At 43.9% G+C, this 24837-nt stretch overlaps 1 protein-coding gene and 1 long non-coding RNA gene across 5 annotated transcripts in view; both read left to right on the forward strand.

Moving 5' to 3' along the window:
* Positions 1-24837, forward strand: part of ZNF638 (zinc finger protein 638) — a 67969-nt gene that overhangs the window by 16616 nt on the left and 26516 nt on the right. For 3 of the 4 annotated variants that reach the window (XM_081020613.1, XM_081020612.1, XM_081020614.1), the window contains exons 2-5: positions 15809-17366; positions 21127-21188; positions 22078-22113; positions 23622-23917. In XM_081020613.1, coding sequence (XP_080876739.1) covers positions 15809-17366; positions 21127-21188; positions 22078-22113; positions 23622-23917 — 1952 coding nt within the window. Of the gene's footprint in view, positions 1-8700; positions 8839-15808; positions 17367-21126; positions 21189-22077; positions 22114-23621; positions 23918-24837 lie in introns of those variants that run through there. The other variant, XM_081020615.1, reaches the window with a different exon arrangement.
* Positions 3156-4451, forward strand: LOC308485460. The gene is made up of 2 exons (XR_013990527.1): positions 3156-3450; positions 3815-4451. It is a non-coding gene; the product is annotated as an uncharacterized lncRNA (long non-coding RNA).

Raw genomic sequence — 24837 nt, forward strand, 5'->3', positions numbered from 1 at the left:
TCCCTTCCAACTATTCAATTCTGTGATTTTACGACAATGAGAGAAGCAAGGCCTTCTGGGCGCTGATGCTGTGAGCCACTCCATTGTAGGATCGGGGTGTGTGTGTATGTATGTGTAAATAAACCGTATATCCTAAAGACACCACAGTCTCTGCTGTGCCTCATTTCCAAAAGGAAAGGCGAACCCTGGGGAAGCACTTGGAACCTCACACAGCTCAGAGCTTGGGGAGGCATGCTGCATACTAAAACACTTTTTAAAAGGGGTATTAAAAATCGGATATCTCCTTTGATACATATTGTGAAATGTGTCTCCAGACACCTGCTTTGGACCTTCTCGAAAGTACCAACAAGTGGGGAAAGGAGTGCCACTTTTTATAGTTATTTCAAATCCCCCACGCAGGAGAAATGTAGGCACTTTGGATGCGCAGCAGACACAGCAATGAGCCTCGTTGGGCAAGTTGACAACCTCGATGGCTTTAAAAGACGACTGGAGGAACGGACGGAGGAGATGGTTCCTCGCCAGGATGGTTGGAGGCAGCAAGGCTTCTGAATGCCGGTTGCTGGAAGCCGCAGGAAGAGAGAGGGCTCTTGCCTTCACGCCCCGTTTGCTGGTTTCCCCCAAGCATCTGGCTGCCCCTGCGAGAATAGGATGCTGAACTAAATAGCCCATTGAGCTGACCCAGCAGTGTCTCTGACTTCACCCCCAGAGGCGCACTCCATTGTCTCTTGAGACGGAAGGATGCCAATAACTATGAATGAAGCTCAGGGGGGACAAATCCTGATGTGGAAGGTGGGAAGGGGACCGAGGAAGAGTGTGAGCCGTGAGGATTCATAGTGTTCCTTCATCTAAGGTGAGCCTGACGTTATCGTGCCTGCCTATCTCCATATTCAGCAGCTGCTGAGCTAAGCCTCTTAACCTTGGCATTTAGCAGGCAGCAACAAAACAACTGGGGGGATCTAACCTTGGCGCAGTTTATATTTTAGGAACATTTTACGTTGCAGTTCACAAAGCCTCCCTTTCTCCATTTAAAAATACATGCATACATGCCTGAAGCTATAAAAGTAGCAGGTTAGGCTACAAATAAACCAATGAATAAAATGAAAGGCTTTTTTAAAAATAAAGCAATCCGTTTGGAAGTGGCCTCTCAGGGGTCCGGCCTGCCAAGCGGGCTTTTCATTCTGCTGTGCTTGAGCATTCTGAAGGAGAACTTGGGCTCCCTTGGCATCGGCTCTCCAGGTCCCCAGACCACCTGCTGCTTACAAATTCCCTGACTTTGCTGCAAGGTGTCTTGCATGGAAACAGAGGTGGGGTGAGGGGCTTTAGCTAAGCACCCATCCCTGTCAAGGAGCATGACAAAGGCATGGTTGCCCCCCAGATGCTATGGCACTCCCACGTTTTGGAAACAGGCAAGTGACCGGTTTGGGATGCGGTCACACTCCCTCTGAAGGAGCAGGCTTGCTGGTACACCTTTGTCACTAGGATTGCACACAAATCCAATGAGTTTTCAAGAGTTCTGCATTCTGATTCCTGGAGCTAAGAAAGAAGGAAAAGGAGTTGCGAAAGGAAAAGGGACCTCATTGTTTGGGAATAAGCTGAGGCTGACTCCCTTCAGCACCAGGCTGGCAAAACTAAAAAATGCTAGAAAGTGCTGTTGTGCCGACTTCTCTGAATCACGCTGGGGAGAAAAGATGAGCTGTGCAGGATTTGTCTGGCAGGGCAAAAAGCCCAGAATAAAATTTAAGATACTTACTGATGCTAAAGACAGAGGGGTGTGTGCCCTGCCAGACCTTAAATTTTATTACGAGTCAGCAGCTTTTTGCTGGCTGAAGGAATGGCTACTTCTTGAGAATACAGATGTTTTGGATCTAGAAGGGTATGACAACATATTTGGGTGGCATGCATATTTGTGGTATGGCAAGGTAAAAGCACATAAGGCATTTAAAAACCATATTGTTAGGAAAGCATTGTTTAATGTCTGGATAAGGTACAAAGACTTTTTGGAGAGTAAAACCCCAAGGTGGCTATCACCTAAGAGAAGGTGCGAGACTGGTTACATTATTTTCAAATAAGAGAGGTTTATAACTTGGATAAAAAAATTGGTTTCCAGGTGGAAAAATCAAAGTTAGAAACAGAATTGTTAGAACCCAATGCTAAGATACTATCAAGAATGTACAATTTGCTGCTGAAATGGAATACTGAGGAAGAAACGGTAAAATCTGCAATGATAAAATGGGCACAGGATATAGGATACAATATTATGTTTGCTGACTGGGAGAAGTTGTGGACCACCGGGATTAAATTTACGGCATGTAATGCCTTAAGAGAGAATATTATGAAAATGATGTACAGGTGGTACATGACTCCAGTCAAGCTTGCAAAAATCTACCATTTGCCCGATAATAAATGTTGGAAATGTAAGGAAACTGAAGGCACATTCTTTCACCTATGGTGGACGTGCCCAAGGATTAAGGCTTTCTGGGAAATGATCTATAATGAAATGAAAAAGGTATTTAAATATACTTTCCTGAAGAAACCAGAGGCTTTTCTCCTGGGCATAGTTGGCCAATTGGTGTTAAAGAAGGATAGAACTTTCTTTATGTATGCTACAGCAGCAGCAAGAATTCTCATCGCAAAACATTGGAAGACACAAGACCTACCCACCTTGGAAGAATGGCAGATGCAACTAATAGACTATATGGAGATGGCGGAAATGACTGGCAGAATCCGAGACCAGGGAGAAGAGCTTGTGGAAGAAGATTGGAGGAAATTTAAAATTTATTTACAGAAACATTGTAAAATTTCTGAATGCTGATGACGTTGAAATGAACTGAAGGGGTTCTAGCAACAAGGTAAAATGTAAGATGGGATTGATAATAGATAAGCTAAATTGGATATGAATTTGCTGAACCAATTTTTAAAAGGGATACAAAAAAGGGAGGCGTGAGGAAGTCAGGAAAATAAGTTAACTAAAGATGAGAAATCAAAAAAAAGAGGGAGTTTTGTTTTCTTTATATGTGTTTTTTCTTTTTCTTTTTTGTGTTTAATGTTTGTATCTTTGTATTTTGTAATTTTGTATTTTTCTGTTTTTGTATTTTTCTGAATTTTTCCATTGATAAAACTTAATAAAAGATTATTAAATAAATTAAAAAAAAAGATGAGCTGTGCAGGCAGAGCAAAGCCAGCTTAACATAGCCAAGATGCAAACCCTCTCTGAGACACTCTCTATTTAGTTTCTAGTTCTAGCCAGTGCAAGTTTTGCATAGCTAGCACTTTGATCCTAAGGAAGCACCCAGCAATTTGGGATGCATAATATTCAAAAGGTTGAACAATACAAATTACGACAGCGCCTTAACAGATTTTAACTTTTGTAATCTGTTGTGGCAGATGCACTTTATAACACTAAAAACAGGGCGCTGGTTACTCGAAAGTTTGCAGGCATAATTTCATTAAGTAAAGGTAAAGGGAGCCCTGACCATTCGGTCCAGTCGTGATCGACTCTGGGGTTACGGCGCTCATCTCGCTTTATTGGCCGAGGGAGTCGGCGTACAGCTTCCGGGTCCTGTGGCCAGCATGACTAAGCCACTTCTGGTGAACCAGAGCAGCACACGGAAATGCCGTTGACCTTCCCGCCGGAGCGGTACCTATTTATCTACTTGCACTTGACGTGCTTTTGAACTGCTAGGTTGGCAGGAGCAGGGACCGAGCAACGGGAGCTCACCCCGTCGCGGGGATTCAAACCGCTGACCTTCTGATTGGCAAGTCCTAGTCTCTGTGGTTTAACCCACAGCGCCACCCGCGTCCCTAATTTCATTAGAAAACAGCAAAAGGCTACAGCTGCTATTAGCCCCTCTGAAGCAAAAAGGCAAGGCAGATCACTTTATGTAAAATAAACAATCAGATGCATTTTGATCATGGGTGATCTTCCTCAGCGGCTTTTGGCATCTGTGTTGGGGGCAAGGACCAAATAGGCATCTAGAAAGGAGAATACCCTGGATGCCAAGATCCAAGTTTGGGACAAGTGCTCTTGGTCAGTTTGCATTTCTTGGTACAGAAAGTATTGATCTGATGTGTAGAGATCTTTCCTATTCTAATTAATTCAAGACGGTTCTGGAAGTTTCTCTGTGTGAAAGAAACAAGCAGAAGGTTCCTGATGTTTGGGTTGTTGCTTCAGAGAAGCTGAGTACAGCTGGCTTAAACTGAACCTGTTATCTCTTCTTCAATGCAATGCTGACTATAATAATAGGCCAGAAGGCCTGGGTTTTGCTCTCTTTTCTATCTTTCCTTCTGGTGTGGTGTTCTTTATATAGTGTTAAGGTTTCTGTCTTATTATAAATTTAAGTTAAGTCTGCTGCAACTAGATTTTTTATGAACATGACCAATCCTGAATGTATGGAATTTGTGACCATTATGCTCATTTGCCTTCAGTAGCAGTAAAGCTCTCTTGGATGAAATATTAATTGCCTCTGGTCTGTTTTTAGGGAATCCTGCAGCATGTTTAAATTTTTACTCTGCTAACTATACGTTGGAGTTCTGCTTTGGATCAATACTGAGTAGAATTCATGACACTCTTTGGTAAGAGAACAGCAATTTAAAATCACAAAACATGCAGCAAAATAAAGCATGGAAATATAGGCTGCTGGACCTTTTAAATATGGCTTTGTGAGTTCCACAACGTCCCACCTCCCTTAGCATGTTTGTTGAGTTAGAAATGGTTTACAGTGGTGCCCCGCAAGATGAATGCCTCACAAGACGGAAAACTCGCTAGACGAAAGGGTTTTGCCTTTTTTTGAGCTGCTTCGCAAGACGAATTTCCCTATGGGCTTGCTTTGCAAGACAAAAAACGAAAACGTCTTGCAAGTTTGTTTCCTTTTTCTTAACACCGTTAATACAGTTGCGACTTGACTTCGAGGAGCAACTCATAGAACGCGGTGTGGTAGCCTTTTTTGAGGTTTTTGAAGACTTTGGTGATTTTTGAAGCTTTTCCAAAACTTCTTTTAAACTTTTAAAACTTTTTTGGGGGTTTTTTGGATTTTGGGTTGGGGTGTTTGGAATTCAAGGACTTGGTGTTGGGGAGGGGTTTGCAAGAATCTGGAAGCTTGTGTGTTTTTTTTTCTGCGTTTTTATGATTTTCTGTGACCATTGGGCCACTCTGCTGTTTTTTTAAAAAAAAATCTGGATTTGAATTTCTGTGTGGTGGGTGGCTGGGGGAACAGTTGAGGAGGGGTTTGCAAGAATCTGGAAGCTTGTGTGTTTTTTTCCTGCATTTTTATGATTTTCTGTGACCATTGGGCCACTCTGCTGTTTTTTTAAAAAAATCTGGATTTGAATTTCTGTGTGGTGGGCGGCTGGGGGAACAGTTGAGGAGGGGGGTCTTCAGCAAGAAGCAAAGAGTGGAAGAGGAACCTTCTTCGAGTTGTCCCCTAGAGTCTTAGAAAATGTACTGTACACTTTGTTGATTTTTAAATGTTTTTCTGTCATGTTTAGAAACTTAATTTATTGTTCCTTCAATTTTTGAAATGCTCTTTACAGTATGTGTGACTTTAAAGAGCACTTAATAAACTCTTCTTGTACCAAATTTGGCTTTGTTTGGACTTTTTTTGACCATAGGAACGCATTAATTGAATTTCAATGCATTCCTATGGGATTTTGTGCTTCGCAAGACGAAAAATTCGCTAGACGAAAAAACTCGCGGAACGAATTAATTTCGTCTTGCGAGGCACCACTGTACTTCCAAACTCTCCAAAGATCAGATTCATGTGCTTTTCCATACAGCATTCAGAAAACACAAGGCAGTAAAACTTGGCTTAGTGATGAAAATTCCTAAATTATTGGTATAGGGCAGGGGTCTGCAACCTTTAAGACAAAAAGAGCCACTTGGACACGTTTCCGAAGGGGAAAAAAACTGGGAGCCGCAAAACTCGTCATTATAAAAATAACTTTTTTGTCACTTTTTTATTATTTCTTTGTTTGACCCCTTAGAATTACTCCTCCTCATAGAAATAAACGTTAAATTAACAAGTTACCTTTTTTGGTGTGTGTGTTCTTCACTCCCCTTCAAAACAGTGACCAGCGTACATGTCCCCTTTCAATGCAGTGACCAGCGTACATGCCCCTTACAATGTAGCGGGCGGGCGGGCGGGAAAGTGATGTCGGGACGGTGCATGACTAACGCACGCACTGCCCCCATGCGACATCACAGCCAGTACAGCGCCCACCACTGTGGGGAGTGTCGGGGCGCACAATGCGCCTCCTCCCCTCGCTAGTATCTGCCCTGGAGGCAAAGGTGTAAAAGAGCCACATGTGGCTCCGGAGCCGTGGATTGCAGGCCCCTGGTATAGGGACACAAGAATGACTTGTAGGAGCCATGCGGTCTGAGCTGCAATAACCGGCTCAAAATCACTTTACATGTTGAGCTGCTCTGGTAGACTGAAAAGGAACAAAAGCTTGGATTACCTAATCCCTCCTGAGGTGAGCTAAGCCTGGTAGGACAGTTGACTCTCTGGCATTAACCCCTTTGTGCATTAATTAGACTTAAGCATGTTGGTTAGATGAGGCTGTTTCTCCCAGAATCTGACGGATCCCAAAGCTCCTATAGAAAGCAATAGCCTGCCTTTCAGCATTGTTACTGAAAGCTCTTTAAAGCTGCACCATCTAAAAACAACATATTTCTTAAAGGTCTTGTGCAAATAGATGCACATATAATTGGCTGATCAATTGAAACCCCTTTGTTGAATAGATGGAGTCTTCTTTGCGCAGCTGGCCTTTGACCCCTCATTTAGATGTTTAGATCAGGCATAGGCAACCTTAGCCCTCCAGATGTTTTGGGACAATTCCCATCATCCTTGACCACTGGTCCTGTTAGCTAGGGATGATGGGAGTTGTAGTCCCAAAACATCTGGAGGGCCAAGTTTGCCTATGCCTGGTTTAGATTGTGGGTGTGTTTATTTCCACGTATGAATCGTGTCACCTTGACCATGCAGGGAACATCTTTTTCTTGTCATGTTAAGAAAAGAATGCCACCCCACGCCCCCGCAATATCTTGGGTGAGGACAGATGGAGTCTCCCTTTCATCTTCTGGTGAAAAACAGGAGGAGACTGTTGCAGGGAATTTGCACGAGGCTCAGTTGGGAGCTGGGCAGGTGAGCTTTACAGATTTTCATGCCTTTAGAAGAGAAACCTTTACAAACCTAGATTCACTTAGGTAGCCGTGTTGGTCTGACGCAATAGAAATATATATATATATAAATTGTCCAGTAGCACCTTAGAGACCAACTAAGTTTGTTCTTGGTATGAAATACAGTCCTACCTCGGGTTAAATATGCTTCAGGTTGATTGTTTTCAGGTTCCACTCCGTGGCGACCCAGAAGTAACGGAATGCGTTACTTCTGGGTTTTGCCGCTCGCGCATGCGCAGATGCTCAAAATGATGTCAAACGCATGCGTGGAAGCGGCGAATCACGACCCCTCGCAGGTTGCATTCGCTTCAGGATGCGAACGGGGCTCCGGAACGGATTCCGTTCGCATCCAGAGGTACCACTGTACCCTGACAGGTATCTGAAGAAGTGTGCATGCACACGAAAGCTCATACCAAGAACAAACTTAGTTGGTCTCTAAGCAGAGACATCACTTTGCCAACAAAGGTCCCTACAGTTAAAGCCATGGTTTTCCCAGTAGTGATGTATGGAAGTGAAAGCTGGACCATAAAAAATGCTGATCGCCGAAGAATGGATGCTTTTGAATTCTGGTGCTGGAGGAGACTCTTGAGAGTCCCATGGACTGCAAGAAGATCAAACCGATCCATTCTGAAGGAAATCAGCCCTGAGTGCTCACTGGAAGGACAGATCCTGAAGCTGAGGCTCCAAGACTTTGGCCACCTCATGAGAAGAGAAGACTCCCTGGAAAAGACCCTGATGTTGGGAAAGATGGAGCGCCCAAGGAGAAGGGGTCGACAGAGGACGAGATGGTGGGACAGTGTTCTCGAAGGTGCCAACATGAGGGAGGCAGTGGAAGACAGGAGGGCCTGGCGTGCTCTGGTCCAGGGGGTCACGAAGAGGCGGACATGACTAAACGACAACAACTCTCTCTCTCTATATATATATATACACACATATATACATATCCCTTTGCATATATATATACATATCCCTTTGCACGCCCTCCCATCAGATGTCAAAGCGATAAATAACTACCTGACATTTAGAAGACATCTTAAGGCAGCCCTGTTCAGGGAAGTTTTTAATCTGTGATATTTTACTGTATTTTTGGTTTCTATGGAAACCGCCCAGAGTGGCTGGGGAAACCCAGCCAGATGGGCGGGGTACAAATAAATAATAATAATAATAATAATAATAATTATTATTATTATTATTTGCATATGGATGAGCCATAAGCAACATATATCGGAGCAGCACCAATCCTCGCAGCAAAAAACCCCACGAAGTTAGAAGGCGGCGTTCTTGCATTTCGACCCCCGGTTTTAGCCCCTGACGAAGAGACCTGCGGGATCCGGAAGCCTCCGGGGCCCTCTTTGCGGCTTCTCCGCATGCGCGTGCGTGGCTTTTTCCCGCGCATGCTCCGTCCCTTTCCCGCCTCCGCCCGGCGGCTCCTTTCGCCCCTCGCGCATGCGCAGCGGCCCTTTCCCTCGTCCCCATCCGGGAACCCCCGGGCGCGCATGCGCAGAGCCGCGCCGCCCTCCGCGTCGCTTGTTCCCCTCAGAGCGGCGGCCGCGTCGGGGGCGAGGCGGGAGAGGAAGGAGCAGCGCGGCGCCCGCGGCCTTGGCGTGAGTCTTCTTCTCCCTCCGCGCAGGCGGGACCCGAGGCCCAGCGCGGTGCCGACGAAGGTGAAGCGGCGGCGGCGGGGGGCAGGAGGAGCGGGGTCCCGGCGGGGGGGGAGGAGGCAGGGGAGGGAGGCCTCGGCGCCCGCGAAGCCGCTTCTCAGAGTCCCTCAGGCCTCGGGCTCCGCCGCCAGGGCCCCCCTCCCCCCCCCAATGCGTGAGGGGGGAAGGCAAGAATATTATTCGCGGGAATCAATAATAGCCAGTAACAAGACAGTGGGTTTTCGGGGGGCTGCGCATGCCGCTAAAGAGGGCCGCCTCGAGGTTGGAGGAGGCCCTCAGCGCCTGAAGGTAACGGGGCCCTTTGGCAAAAACAAATTGTCGCCGTTTTTTTGTTGAATATGGTAATTTATAGACCTAGTAGGTATCCAAAGCCGTTTGCGCAGAACAAATAGGAGACTACACAACAGAAAACGCTGTTGCTGTATGTAGGTTTTATTTTATTTGTTTTTACCTTATGTTTTGGAAATGTACATCCAGTTTTTTCCCCCTTTAATTTTTTGGGGGCCCCGCAAGAGAGTGGGACCCTAAGCTATAGCTTGTTTAGCTTATATGTAAATCCAACACTGCCTCTAACCATTTTGCGAATCTAAGTTGGGCCTCATTGAGGGGCAGTGTTTCAATATGAGTGGGAAAATGAGAGTACTCCTAAACATTTTTTTTTTAGAAAAAAAAGCACTGGCCCTTTGCTTGAATTTTGAAGATTAAAATCTTTGGGTAGAGGCAGCCCATTCTTATTTTTTGCATTGTGCTTAGTATACTTTTAGATGTTTAATAAATTGCATACTTATATACAGTGGTTTTTTCTGGGGGTGTGTAGGGGTACGCATACCTCTAAACATGTTGTGAATCTAAGTTTGGCTTCATTGAGGGGCAGTATTTGAATATGAGTGGGAAAGTGAGAGTACCCCCTAAACATTTTTTTTTTAGAAAAAAGCACTGATTAATAATAATAATAATAATAATAAGTCTCCACCGAAACCCTCCCCTCTTGTGGGGGGGGGCAAGTGAGTGTCTCGTGCGATGTTACATCTCCTAGCTGCCCTGTGAACAACACTATGTTGTTATTATTATTATTATTATTATTGGTTTCCATCCTTGCCTCGCCATTGCAGCTTCCTCTGGTTCTGCATTATTCTCACACTGTCACATCCCCAATCCACCTCCCCTTTGCAGGCTTTGTTTTGGGCACCCGTGTCACATGCGACATGAACTCCCTAGCCAGGATCCATGCATATCTTGCAGAAAAGACAAAGAAAAAACTATGACTCTTGCCCCTCGTGAAAGTTGTCTGTCACCTAAGGCGCCTGGGGGAAGGTGGCAGCTGGGGAAAGGCAGCTATTGGAGAAGGAAGCCAGGCGAGAGAGGGAAATCTCTGGGCTTCTTGGTCTTTCCTTCCATATGTTGCCTACCTGGGAATTGTGAGGGGACAGAGTTGCCTCTGCTGCTTCTTCCAGGTCCTGCCTGTGGGTTTCTTCCCACTGGGGCATCTAGTGGAGATTGTGAGGCTGACCGAGATGGGGCCCCTTTGGCTGCTTTTCATTAAATTTATTTACCGCCCTCCGTCCAAAGATCACGGGGCAGTTTGTTCAGCTTTTGTTGTGTCCCTAATTCCCATCACGCTGGTATTTCCAGGGACGAGTCTAGAGTCCACTCGCCCTACATGCTGATATTCTGCACAAACTGGATGGTGCTTGTAACTTCTTTCCCCCCAGGTATTTAGCCCTCACCCTTCTGCCAAAACAGCTCCCAGGCCAGCTTTCACAAATCAGGACTCTTATCTGTAGATTGAAGTGACAAGAGCTGCTTTACTACTGAGCTTCGGTGGTTTTTCTGTAGTGCCTTCAATACGCATGACATTTTACAGCAAACGTATAAGCTGTCTTAGTTCTTACATTAAGGAAGCTGCAAGGTTTGTTTCTGACAGGCCAGAACAGGACCAGCTTTGGTTATCAACATGGGTCTGGTGCTCCTAGTACTCCGTTTACTCTTTAGCATATTATACTGTACAGAAAGGCCATAGCTTAGGAATAGAGCATCTGCCTTGTATATCCCTGGTATTTCAAGATAGGGCAGGAAGACAGCCCTAGCAAGCCATTGCTAGTTATTATAGGCAATACTGCACTAGATGGATCAGCTCTCTTGACTCCGTATAATTTACTATGTTCATACTACAGTCCTGCAAAATCTGCCAAGCTAAGTTAAGAGCCCATAAAATCTGTGAAGAAATTTCCTGTGGCTTCTAGGGTGTAACTGAATGTTTCAGTTCTTGGCATGTGGTTTGCACTCCCCAGATCAAAACCTCATTCGCTAGTGGAAATGGGTCTCACATGCTTCCCCCCTCCCCCGCTGGATTTCAACATGTTGAAATTTTATTATCATGGTGGCAGCATCTCATGCGTGGAGCTGAGGTGAGGGAGGCTGGAGGGTGGACTTGTTTGGTGTGGGAGCTGCTGGCTGGCTGCTTCTGGGTTGAGGCTGTGGCGCTTAAGGGGTTTCTCTCGCCACTTGGATGCTTTGAGCCAGGTACGACTTCAAAAAATGGCATCCTCCAGTGCTACTTCCACACCTGCCTGGTTATATGTTCCTGAAGCACATGTGCTTTTGCCTTCCGTGTAGACCAGGAGAAGGAGCCTTACCATGGCTCTGCATCTGAGACGTGCAGAGCAAAACAAAATGTTAGTCACCTGGTGAACTTGAGGCTGGACGGGAAGCCATAGTTCATGCCCTCTTTGGCAGATCTCGAGCCTGGAGGAAACCTTGGGCTTTCTTTGCTTGCCAGATCCTGGCTGACCTCTCACTGTGACGGAGGTGGTCCAGATTGCCAAACGACGTTCATTGTCAATGTAACTTACTGAATTGAACTTCTTTAGAATTGGTCGACATTTGATCCTTGCGGTAACTAGGTTTTGCCTTGAGCACCTGTGATCCCTTCGCTAGCCGTGTTACATTCATACAGATACCTTCCCAGATTTCTAGTGCCGTAGTGGGATATAATACAGGTAGAAATCTTGGGTTTACAGAATAAAGAAAGATATTTCTGTGTGTGCGGTCTGAGCATGTCCTCTCTCGGTGAGTTCACACGGTGAAAGAGAATGAACAAAGCAGGAAAATTAACTTCCTTCCAGGTGGCCAACTGAGTCTCGAATACAATTCTGTGGTCTCAACCCTTTTGTGCGTTATCTAGTCTTAAACTTGCTAGTTATATTTGACTGCAACTTCCCACACTTAATTTCATTGGTTCATTTCATGAAATGTATACACTGCTTGATTGTGAGAGAAAGCCACAAAGTGGTTTACAAAAAATATAAAACAATAAAATTGTTTATTAAAAAACCAATCATGTAAAACATTCAGAAAACTAAAATCACCCTAAAACTAAAAACATATTAAAACATGTTTCAGCATCACTTTAAATATTGGGCAGGCTTGTCTAAACAAAAGCTGGCGCCCAAAGGGATGCAGTGAAGGCACCTGCCTTATACCAATCATGCTATTCATAGTTCAGTAGGTGGAAGTGGTCGCCCTGTGGGAACTGAAAGATAGCAATGGGCTTTTAAAGGCAGCAGGGAAAGGCAGAAAATGAGTTCCCTTTCCCTGGAACTGTGCTAAATGATGCTGTGGCTCTTCTGGTCTTAAAAGTTGAAAATAGACATCGCTAGATAAGAGAGGCAAGAGGTCATTCACAAGCAACAAAACGACCTGTATGCTCTTCTCAGTGACGATAGCTGCCTGGGTGCAGAAATGCATCTTTGATTTGATTGTTTTGTATGTCTTTAAATGGCCTTTAAAAGTCCTCAAACTGCATATTTTCAGACAACAAAATCTTGTCTTAAAATGCATTTGGCCCGCTTCAAAGGAGAGAGTAATTCATAGGATTTGATCGCCGTCTTCCAATATCTAAAGGGCTTTCACATGGAAAATGGAGCAAGCTTGTTTTTTGCTGCTCTGGAGAGTAGGACCCAAAACAATTGCTTCAAGTTACAAGAGAGGAGATTCTGAATTAACACCAGGAAGAACGTTCTGGCGGTAAGCGCTGTGGAACGGAATTCCTCAGAAAGTAGTGGACTCTCCTTCCTGGGAGGTTTTTAAGCAGAGGTTGATTGGGCACCTATCGGGGATTCTTTAATTGAGATTACTGCATTGCAGGGGGTTGGACTAGATGACCCTCAAATGTCCCTTCCAACTCTACAATTCTGTAATTCTATGCTGTGTGTGGGAATGGAGCATCCTAAAACTAGTTTAGAACACTGAACAGAAAGCACTGCAGTGTTTTATTGTGTGTCCCCTTGAAAAACCAACAAGTAACTGCTACATGTTTCTTTAAAAAGTCTTGTTTCTGAGCTGGGGTTGATGCTGCGACTATGGTGGATATTTGAAGATCTTCTAAGCCATGAATTTATGGTGGACTTCATTAAACTGAATAGTACTGCTAATTTAGGCCACGAGGTGGTAGCAAAATCGTGCCGCTCTCATCACAATACTGCACAGGTCTAGAGGTGGATTTGCCCCTGCTCTGCATTCTTAAGCAGACTAACCCAATTCTCACGTCCCTGACTGAAACACAGATTGAAACATACTTATATACTTCAGATTTTGCATTTATCTGAATTTTATGGTGCAGTACTTGGCCTAAAATACTAAAACACATATAATAATAGTTTGGGATAGTATTAATATTATTCACTGGTATTACCCAAAGGTCTCCAAGCATCTTAAAGGTAAAGGTAAAGGTAAAGGTACCCCTGTCCGTACGGGCCAGTCTTGACAGACTCTAGGGTTGTGCGCTCATCTCACTCTATAGGCCGGGAGCCAGCGCTGTCCGCAGACACTTCCAGGTCACGTGGCCAGCGTGACAAGCTGCATCTGGCGAGCCAGCGCAGCACACGGAACGCCGTTTACCTTCCCGTTGGTAAGCGGTCCCTATTTATCTACTTGCACCCGGGGGTGCTTTCGAACTGCTAGGTTGGCAGGCGCTGGGACCGAACGACGGGAGCGCACCCTGCTGCAGGGATTTGAACCGCTGACCATGCGATCAGCAAGTCCTAGGCGCTGAGGTTTTACCCACAGTGCCACCCACGTCCAAGCATCTTAGAACACATTAAAAAATGTAAAATATGTTTAGAAATGGATACGTTGAGATAAAACATGTTGGGTTATTGCGTTGGACTAGGATGGGAGGACCGAGATTAGCGCTGCTGTTCCTCCATGAAGCGCAATGGGTGGCCCTGGTCCAGTGTCTCTCTCGCTGCTTAACCCTCCTCACCAGCTTTCTTTGAGGAGAAGTGAAAGGGAAGAACAAAGGAGACCACTTTGAGCTCCTTGTGGGGAATGCCAGATAGAGGTGCAGCACTTGATTCCTTAGATAAATAAGCACACATTGCTGGGGGGTGTTGCACTGCTCTCAGCTAGGTGGTTATTTGTTTTGCTTTAAAATGGTATGAATGAGTTTAGCAAAAATGTTGCAGGGGCTGAACATTTGGAGTGACAACTACTTTTGCTTCACAGAAAACTAGAAAATTTAGTTTCCTTTCCCCAGAGAATGTATGCAGTATTTATTAACTTTGCACAAATAGAAATGGGTTTATCAACTTTTACATGTTTGTTCCTCAATTGTGTTGGTGTATTTTCCGATTCATCAGTTTCTTTCATTAGATGCAGAAGCTGGAAGAATTTTGTGTGTGAAGTAAACTGTTTTCTCATGGATTTTTATGGGCCTTCACATTTCTGTTTAATGCCTGTTCGAAAACATTAACTGCTTGTAACATGCGCAGCAACTCTATGGGGCTGAGGTGTCTTTGGCTCCCTCAAAATCTGTTGGGAGGGGGCCAGGCCTCCTGAATGTTGGGGTGGAGGAGGCAAAGCGCGAAGCCAAATGGGGTGCGGCTTCAGTGGCAGGCTCCTCCTGAGCGAGAGAGGGGAGGAATTGCTCACTCACTGAAGCTGCACTGCGCTGGGGTTCCCACTGGGCCCCTCCTGGCGACGCGACTTTGCATGTGTAACACGTGTCACGTGCATGACCTCACATGAGCATGATGTGTTCTGAGCGCACAATGTCACACACGCTGGGCCACCTTGATCTTGGGCACAAGTTGACACCTCTCGTGTGTAACACGTCAGTCTAAGAAAGAAAATGTTTTGGGACCTATTAAGGCTAGAATCTCCTGATGGAAGGCTATGAAATTATATTGGATAGCAGTGGTAGGTAAGCCTTCAGAAGAATTTTCTAAAGACTGATATGTCACTAATATAGGAGATTACTGAGACTGGTGGCAGTTTGACAACTTACTTGCTATGGGTCCTGCCAGGGGGATGGACCAGGTGGTCTGTTAATGCCCTTTCCGTGTTACTCTCCTGTGATTTCCCCCTGCCCACATAGTATCTTTAAGTAATTTCTGTGTTGAAATGGTTGAAGCCATTTAGTTGGGAAATTGTATGTAGCTCTTGCCACAAAGTTTCAAACATCCTCTAGTTTTGTTAGTTGAGGAGGTCACATAAATAGTGGTTGTAGCACATCTTCATTGTCAAATACATTGTTTTATAGGACAATCCTTTACTTAATTACTTGGAAGTAAGTCACATTGAATTGAATGGAACTTGCTGCCCAGTAACTCTGCATATCGTCGTAGTGCAAATTATTATCTTTCTAATGGCCTGATTAAATTACACTTGATATGTGGCTAGAATGCATTAAAATCACATGGGTTTTCAATTGAAAGTGCTTGTTTGCATGGTTGGTTTAGAGTGGGATATAAAGCCTTTTAAATTCAAAAGTTGTAGTGCGTTGAAACACATATGAAATAACTTTCAGTTGACAAGTGAGTAAAACCCCCAATCCCTTTGCTAAAACAATTTGATATTGAGAAAAAAACGAAACGGTTGTGTTTTTCAAACAATTTACTTACAGGCAGTAGAACCATTTTAGAAAGTAGGTTAAAAATAAATGTAATCTAATTTTTGTGTGTTTAACTTTCAGCTTTGTGGTGTTCTTGGAAAATTTTGCACCTTTTGTGAATTCTCTGAACCTTGGCATTGCCGGCCCACTTCTGTTGGGCCCTCCTCCTCCTCCTCCTTTGCAGCTTGCTCAGATTAAGACACAGTTGGCTTTTCACCAGTTGAACTCAGTAGCTTCAACCCATTCTATAGCATCTTACGCTTTGTTAAATGAAGCATTTCTGAAAATTGCCATGTTTAACCCTAGAGGAAACATGCCTCCAAGGCCGAGGGGACCCAATGCACCTGGTCCAATGCCGCGTGGCCCTTTTCTGGGGCCAGGACCAGGACCTAGACCGGATGGTCTTCAAAGGCAACACCCGTCTGCTCCTCCCAGAATGCCTCAAAGGGTCATGGAACCAGAAATGAGGGCAAGATTCCCAAGGCCAAATGTTCAGGTCACGCAACATGGAATGGATCCTAGACAAGAGCGGCACCAGAGGGAAGAGGGATGTGCTACTCACTGGGACAATCCATTTCCGCCTGTAAATAGAGGCCAGATCACTTCAGGAAAGTTTTCACAACAAGCCACACGTATCCAGAACCGTTATACAACCGAGAGTGCTTCCAGCATCTTAGCAAGCTTTGGCTTATCTAATGAAGACTTGGAGGAACTTAGTCGGTATCCGGATGATCAGCTGACACCAGAAAACATGCCTTTAATTTTGAGGGACATCCGAATGCGCAAAATGACTCATCAGTTACCAAGTTTACCTTCTGAGAGCAGAGAAAAGGAAATGTTTCACAGTGACGATGGTCATGGTACCATGCTGAAGAGCAAGGTAATTGATTACGGGCATGAAAGCAAGTATGAATATACTGAAACTCCTCTTGATGTCAAAGTCTACAATTCTGATGCATCAACTGAGGGGAACATGAAAGGATTTCCAGCACAGCAGACGACTCTCGTGTCTTCGGCGCCCTCTGGTGTAACCAGTAGTCAAATGAATGCGGTAGAAGAGCTGATACGAAAGATGGGATTCCAGAGAAGCACATCAAGTACACAGTCCTTTTTCCCCATGGATGCTTCCAACAAAGGGCCAGGGCTAGGCCTCCCTCCAGCAGGAGCCGGGATGCCTCCAGCAGCACCGCCCATGATGCCTCCCGTGGTACCATCCATGTCTGGGATGCCAGCATTGCCTGGGATGCCTCCTGTTGCCCCGCAGACTTTGCCTCCGCCAACTGTTCCTCAGCCCATGATGCCGCCTGTGAACCAACCACCTCCAACTATGAACCAGCCGCCACCTCCTTTTGCACCTGAGATGCATGATAGGATTCACCATGAATCCAGGGCTCATCCTTCTGATGTTCCACCTGGACCTGCCAGTGGCCAGAAGAAAATCCATGAGAAACCTCAGCATCCTATTGAGTCTGCTTTTGGCGTGGTGAAAGCCTCTTGGTTTCCAGTTTTTTCACAGGCAGATGCCCAGAAGCTGAAGAGATTGCCAACTCCGTCGATGATGAATGATTACTATGCTGCATCTCCAAGAATATTTCCACATGTGTGTTCTCTGTGTAATGTAGAATGTAGACATTTGAAGGTGAGTCACTCCCCACCCTCACGATTACATACATTTGTACACGTGTTCTATGTACTGGGTTTAATTGACTTCTGGATATCTGTAGATTTTATTACCGTAAGATGTCCAACAATCAAGAAGCTTGGGAATAAATACTGCGTGTGTCTGATTTGCACAATGTGACTGGCTATTTCTGCAGGTTTCACCTGTAAAAGCTGCCTTATGATAGACATGTTCTCATTTGGCTTTGGATTCCCTGTTCCCTCTACTGCTTCCTCTGTCTATAATTAAACTTGCTTTTGTAGCTTCTGGGATCAAAGGAAGTTGGGCTTAAAGTAGACAGTGGATTAAGGTTGCAGTCCAGTCAGAAAGCATTTATTATAGTCTTAGAATGTAGCATAAGGATGATAGAACAAAATAAGTTATACAGAAGCATTAGTTAAATTTTCTTAGCTGATGCATCTAACTACTTGTTTGACCCTTGATACCTTAAGTTCAAGAAATAATAATAATAATAATAATAATAATAATAATAATAATAATAATATAATAATAATAATAATAATAATAATAATAATAATAATAATAATAATAATTTATTATTTATACCTTGCCCATCTGGCTGGGCTTCCCCAGCCACTCTGGGCGGCTTGCAAAAGAATATTAAAATACTATAATACATCAAACATTAAAAGCTTCCTGAAACAGGGCTGTAAGGTTTGAAAGCTTCAGGTTAACACAACTACATTAAAGTTGTCTTGGGCTGCAGTCCTGTACATGCTTACCTGAGATTATCTCCCAATTAACTTGGCACAAATTGTTCTTGAATAGGCCTGGATAAAAGTTTAAAGAGGAATCAAGCAGTATGGGCAGAGCTCCTGAGTTGACTACACATTGCCCATGAGGAATCGTTCACTGTGAGAAGGAAAGCCCAGCTAGATTTAGAAAAAGAAGACAATGGGATTCAGAGCAAGTTCCTTTCTGTCTCATTGAAATCAAAAGTCTTAAGTTATTAATAATGTTACAGATTGATTTCACTGGACCTAAGTGAGACTTCCTTGCTCTGGATCCAACCCAGGGATTTCCTGCAGCTTTGAGAATTTCAGTGACCATAATCTCTGTATGAAATATTATCCTCCATACCAAAGAAGATACTCTCACGAATGTCTGATAGTCTCTTTTCCTGACAGAGAACCAAATGACAGGGTGGGAGAGGAGAGCCAAATATCATTTACAAGTATGGGATTCTGACAATAGTTTCTTTGTGGGCGGGGGATCACCCCACAACACAGAGAAGTATTAGTCAGACAAAGTGAGATATGTACAGTATTGATTTGACTTTGATTTCCAAACATCTTTTTTATTTCGCTTAATTCTGAAATAGATTTCACTAGACATTATCACAAAATTCAGTGTCTTTCTCCGGCTCTTCCCCTCTTGCCCTAAGCATCTCAAGGGCCTAGCATGGGTTGCATTCATTTGTTCCTCCCAACAATCATAAGAAGGCTATAAGTACTTAGTGCAGTGTTTTGCGTTTTCAAATTCCAAAGGATTGAAGGCCGGCCATAGGTAATTTACCGATGTGCAGTTACAGTGGTGCCTCGCAAGACGAAAATAATCCGTTCTGTGATTCTCTTCGTCTAGCGGTTTTTTCGTCTTGCAAAGCAAGCCCATTGATGGATTAGCGCTTTTAGCGGCTTTTAGTGGCTTATCGGCTTGTCGGATCAGCTGATAAGCGGCTTAGAAAAAGGGGGGGAGGGAAAAAACCCCGCAGGAACTCGCAAGACATTTTTGTCTTGCGAAGCAAGCCCATAGGAGATTCGTTTTGCGAAGCACCTCCAAAACGGAAAACTCTTTCGTCTAGCGAGTTTTCCGTCTTGCGAGGCATTCGTCTTGCGGGGCACCACTGTACTCAAAAATATGTCCCACTGAGTTAAGAAGGAATGTGTGAGTGTGAATGTGTTAGTGTGATTATAATTTTGTCCTTAGGGGATTACTCAGTTACAGAGTTTTTAAACTTTTCTTCTGTATCAAATTTCTGTTTCTCTTAATGTGCTTCAAACTGTGTGTTACTATCCCAACCAATTCTAGATTTTTCTTCATAGAATCTTAATCCATTAGCTCAGGCTGTGTAATAAATTGAGTTTTGTAAATTGTGTTTAACTGCACAATGGTGGGGTTCTGAATTATATGCATTGCAGATGTTCATGTCTCCAAGTTTATATTTCTTACTTACTCAAAATCCTTTTAAGGGCGTGAGAGTGTGGAAAATAAGTCATACAATCCTAAAATTGTAGAATGGGAAGGGACCACCATCTAGTCCAACCCACTGCAGGGCAGCAATCTTTTTGTCCAACGTGGGGCTCGAACCCATGACCCTGAGATTAAGGGTCTCCTGCTCTATCGACTCTGGATCAGTCTTTGCAGATGCCTAAAAACAGAATAAATACTGCAATATGGGAATTGGTTTGGGACAGAAAAACTTTGTACGAAATAAATAATTTTGTTGCCTGTTGCTTACTCTACACACTAAGCAGAACGTGAGTGTAATTTATTCAATGTTTTTCTATTCTCTTGCATTCTGCATACAAGTTAGTTGTTTACTGAATTGTTTAGGTTCCTTTCCCCACCCATTCATAATTTTTTGGTGCAGAACATGAATTTTAGCCTCTTTTTAATATTTAATGGAATAATATAATAATGTTCTATGGGCAGCAAAGGACTTCTGAAGCAGGAGGTTTTGTGATTCCTGAGACAACAGTTTGGGTTTTAAAAACATTCAGAGAAGGGAGCTTAACAGATGCGAGAGCCCAGAATAATGTTTCCATGTGAACACCACACTTTCAGGTGCTGCTGTTACTAAGATGACTGGTTGCTGTTTACGTTTTTAGGCTTATATTTTGGGGGGACTTCACGGCTCCCAGAAAAATATAAGCCTTACAGATGTCCGCAGACCACCGTAATGTAGCAGCACAGAATACTTTTATTGCGCAGCACTGCAAACCTTCAAATGCATAGACCATTATTTTTATTATTTATTATTATTTTTATTTGTATACCACCCTATACCTGCAGGTATGTTGTTTAAAAGGGGGGGGGTGTGTCTTTGCAGCTCTTTATGTTGAAACACTTTTCTTTTACCTCTATTATAAAGATACCGATTGTAGTCAAGCTATATAGGTTGTGATGTCCCCCATTGTTCTTCCCAAGTCGCTGCTGCTGACTTGCCCATGTAGTGCTATCCCAGTTGTCTGTATGGTGACTAATGCTGGGACAAGTGGGCAGAATAGTTCTGCATTGCTCTTTTTTCCAGGAGAATGCATCACAATGCCATGGCAGCTGTATTTGGGTTTGCTTTTCTCTCTCTTCTTTCCCCTCTCTGAGAATTATGGCGTTTCTGTCCATATTTGGATCCTTCTGGGCCAATGTAAAGCAGTACTTGGAAGACCAAAATACCCTAATTCTGTTCTGTATGCAGTTCAGAGGCCATTACTTTGGCAGGTTTGAATTAACACAGAACAGCAACATATTGCATATCTTGACATCAGATGACACTACACTGTAGATCATCTTGACAGAAGAAATCTTAGGCTTGTCTTATGAGTTTTGGACAACCTGAGTATATAACACAACATGGTTATAAGGGCAAATGGTGGCAGAGGGCGTGAGAAATCCATGTATACTACCATGAGCTGCATGGAGGAAAGCGGGGGTGTAAATGTCATTCTAATAACAATAATAAAATACTTGTAACTATGATTTATGGCTTTTCCTTCTGTAGGACTGGATTCAGCATCAGAATACTACTGCCCACATTGAGAACTGTCGTCAGCTACGCCAACAGTAAGAATGCCCATTTACTTTGTACATTAATTATATGAAGACGGACTTGATTCTTGTACTTTCCTAAAGGGATACTAATAGTCAATAAAATGATTTCAGTGGGATGTGAATTTCAACCATAATACTTTTAAGCAGTATGTTCTGCTTAATCTGTATGTTGATCTGTTTGTTCTACACTGAAAAGCTCTAAATGCCATGCGCCATTCTGAAATGAGATGAATGGTTTTTCAATTCTAGGGAATTAGGGTTGATCTGAGACGGAATATAGCCACACAACTTTAAGCAGGATAGTGCATAAAAGGTAGAAGAACCAGTGGGTGGGCACAGGGTCAACACCACCATGATCAGGAAGGGTGAGGAGCATAGAACAAGCCAAGGACTCCAAGGGAGAGGCCCACCATTGGGGCAGTGTGGGAGGGGGTGAGCCAAGTTTCAGTGAGGGCAATTACGTGGAAGGATGAAAAGAGAGAAAGAGCAAGGAGGGCGACAGTTCTCTAGGAAGCAGAGCGGGTGGTAAGCAACACGAGGAGAGAGGGTGGGTGCTTGAGCTGGGATCCAGACGTAGGTCTCGCTCTCAGGTACTTCTGGGGTTGGACCTGACTAATAATGTGACTATTTTTTAATTCTGTAATGTGGTCTTTCACTTAATTCAATTGCTGGGTTACATGTTGACCTTAAAAGCTCCCAAGCAGATTAGGACAACCTCTTAGAATATTTTTTAACACAGAGGCTAACTTGGGAAATTGACACACCTCTGCCAGTACCTGGCAGACATGCAAATCTCACTCTCTGCAGCACAGGAAAGGGAAGGAGGTGCTTCTTAGCAATAGATAACAATGAAAATAATTCAAAAAAACTTCTTGCATTGATAGTTTTATTCTTGAAACAGATTTCCTGACTGGAATCCAGAAGCCCACTCAAAAAGGTAATTTTTCAAGTACGACTACTTTCCATAGTACTGATAAGGTCCAGTAATATTTCATCTCCCTTTTTCCTAAAGATATTATAATGGATTGAGTTCTCTGTGGTTGGGAGAACGTTGTTTAAAACTTGGAATTGTGGATGTCGCTTTGCATGTTGTCCCAGGGAGATTTTGCAGCTGCTTCTTCTGCTTCTGCTTCTGCTTCTTCACCACCCACCTTTCGCACTGATGTCCCAGGGCAGGTTGCAACAACTAAAACACAATATTAAGAACAGTTTAAAACAACTCACAATCACTGGAATAAGATGGGTCCTGAAAATACATATCTCAAATGTCAAAAGGTAAGGTAAAGACATGCATCTTCAGTGTTCATTGCCAGCTGTGTAATGAAGATACCAGATGCTTCTCTGTGGAGATGGAGTTCCACAGTGTAGGGGCTGCCCCAGAGAATGCCCTCTCCCGGACCATCACCACCCTGAGCTTCTGAGGGTGGAGGAACAACCAACTATATAAAACTATATATGAGAGTTACCATAGTTACAGAGCTTATCATGGTTATAGAGCATCATATTTGTTTAAGTATGGCATTGCCTACCTGTTTGGCACTTGAAGGCTTGCATGAGTTTCTCCTGAGCCCAAGGAGTGTTACCAGTGCAGATACCAAAACGTTCTGTAGGTGCTGATGCTTTGCGAGAGTTCTCTCACCATGACTGAAATGGTACCACAGTGCAAGTCAGTGTCTGTCATAACATCAAACTGGGTTGTATCCCATGCAGTTTACTCAGTGTAAATCGGTTGAAATTAATGGATGTGACTAACATAGGTTTATTAATTTTGGTGAATTTACTCTGAGTTGGATACAGCACTTTGTGTGAAAGCTTCATTGCTTGGCTTCTTTCACTCCAGCTTTTCCTTGCTTGCAGGATGTCCCCCTTTCTCCTTTATACTGGGTACCTTGGTTCTTGAATGGCTTGGTTGACGTACAAATCGGCTCCTGAACACTGCAAACCTGGAAGTAAGTGTTCCGGTTTGTGAACATTTTTCCGAAGCCAAACGTCTGACGCAGCTTCCACTTGAGTGCCGGAAGCTCCTGCAGCCAATCGGCAGCTGCGCCTTGGTTTTCTAATGGTTTCGGACGGATTAAGTTTGAGAACCAAGGTACCACCGTATAGGTGTAATAAATCAGGGTAGATTGTTGACATTTCTTTGGCATTCCAGTTGTCTTGATGCAGCCCTGTTTTTCAAATCCACCTTTATTTTCACTCTGTACTACTTGGGGGACGTAGGAGTCTTGTTCTGAGGCTCACTCCTGGTCGTGGAATCCACGAAGCCAAATAACATCTGAATGCACACTTATCCTATTTAATACTGCCCTGTAGTTTTATTTCTTATAAGGAATAAAGTGTTTTTTTAAAATTAAAACATTTTAAAAACTGTCCAGTTAGATCGGATTACTTATTTCATATTAAATACAGAATGTTGGGGAAGAACAACCTTTTCTGTTTTTACAGACATGAAAGTGACCGAAAGGAAAACCATACACCGAGGCGACGCTCTTGCAGTTCTAGTCCCAGACGCTCAAGACGCTCAAGCTCTGGCCATTCCTGGCGCCGCTATCGCTCGCGCTCTAGGAGCCCTGGGCGCCGTAGACCCAGAAGTCGAAGCCCAAGATATCTGCCTGGTCCCCGGTATAGGTCAAGGTCTCCACGACGCCCTCATTTTTTTTCTTCACGCTATCGAAGATCTTACAGCAGAGAAAGAGAAAGAGAAAGAGAAAGAAAGTCAAGAAGATCCACCAGATCTCCAGGTAAAATGGAGGCTCCAGCCTGTGCGCCTTCTTAAGCCTTGCAGTGGTCCTGATCTGATCTGCAAAGCCATTTCCATCAAGGCACACCCAGATATGATGTTAGGTGGGAGGCAGATAAAGATGCAGCTGCAAAAGAACAATTTTTGAAATGTGCTTCCGATTGTTCCTAGACAGGTGTGTGTGAGAGAAATGCAGACACAGACGACACAGATGCAGACACAGACGACACAGATACATAGAGGGTGGCCCCATCATGTCTGGTCTGGTGTTAAGGGAAGGAGAATACAGTAGTACCTCGGGTTAAGTACTTAATTCATTCTGGAGGTTCGTTCTTAACCTGAAACTGTTCTTAACCTGAAGCACCATTTTAGCTAATGGGGCTTCCTGCTGCTGCCACGCCGCCGGAGCACGATTTCTGTTCTCATCCTGAAGCAAAGTTCTTAACCCGAGGTACTATTTCTGGGTTAGCAGAGTCTGTAACCTGAAGCGTATGTAACCAGAGCTACCACTGTATTGTGTCACTGGTTATGCCTTCCATTCATTCACTCGAGCTCAGGGGTAACTAAATTACTACAGTGGTACCTTGGCTTAAGAACAGCTTCGTTTGTGAGCAACTTGGATTAAGAACGCTGCAAACCCGGAAGTAGGTGTTTTGGTTTGTGAACTTTGCCTTGGAAGCAGAACATATTCCGCTTTCTGTTGAGTGTGTTCCATTTGTAAATTGAGTCCCCCGCTGCTATGGGAAAGCACGCCTTAGTTTAAGAACAGACTATTTATTTTTTTCAAATTTTATGTTGCATGTACAACACCACAACATACCAACCTTGCTGTTCATGAGACTTAGATCATAGTCCTGTATTTTAGTCCAAGAAGATGGTGCCCATGGTGCCATGAGATTTTGGAGTTTCAACCCAATCGGG

This window comes from Podarcis pityusensis, assembly GCF_964106645.2.
Source record: "Podarcis pityusensis genome assembly, chromosome: 9".
Lineage (NCBI taxonomy): Eukaryota > Metazoa > Chordata > Lepidosauria > Squamata > Lacertidae > Podarcis > Podarcis pityusensis.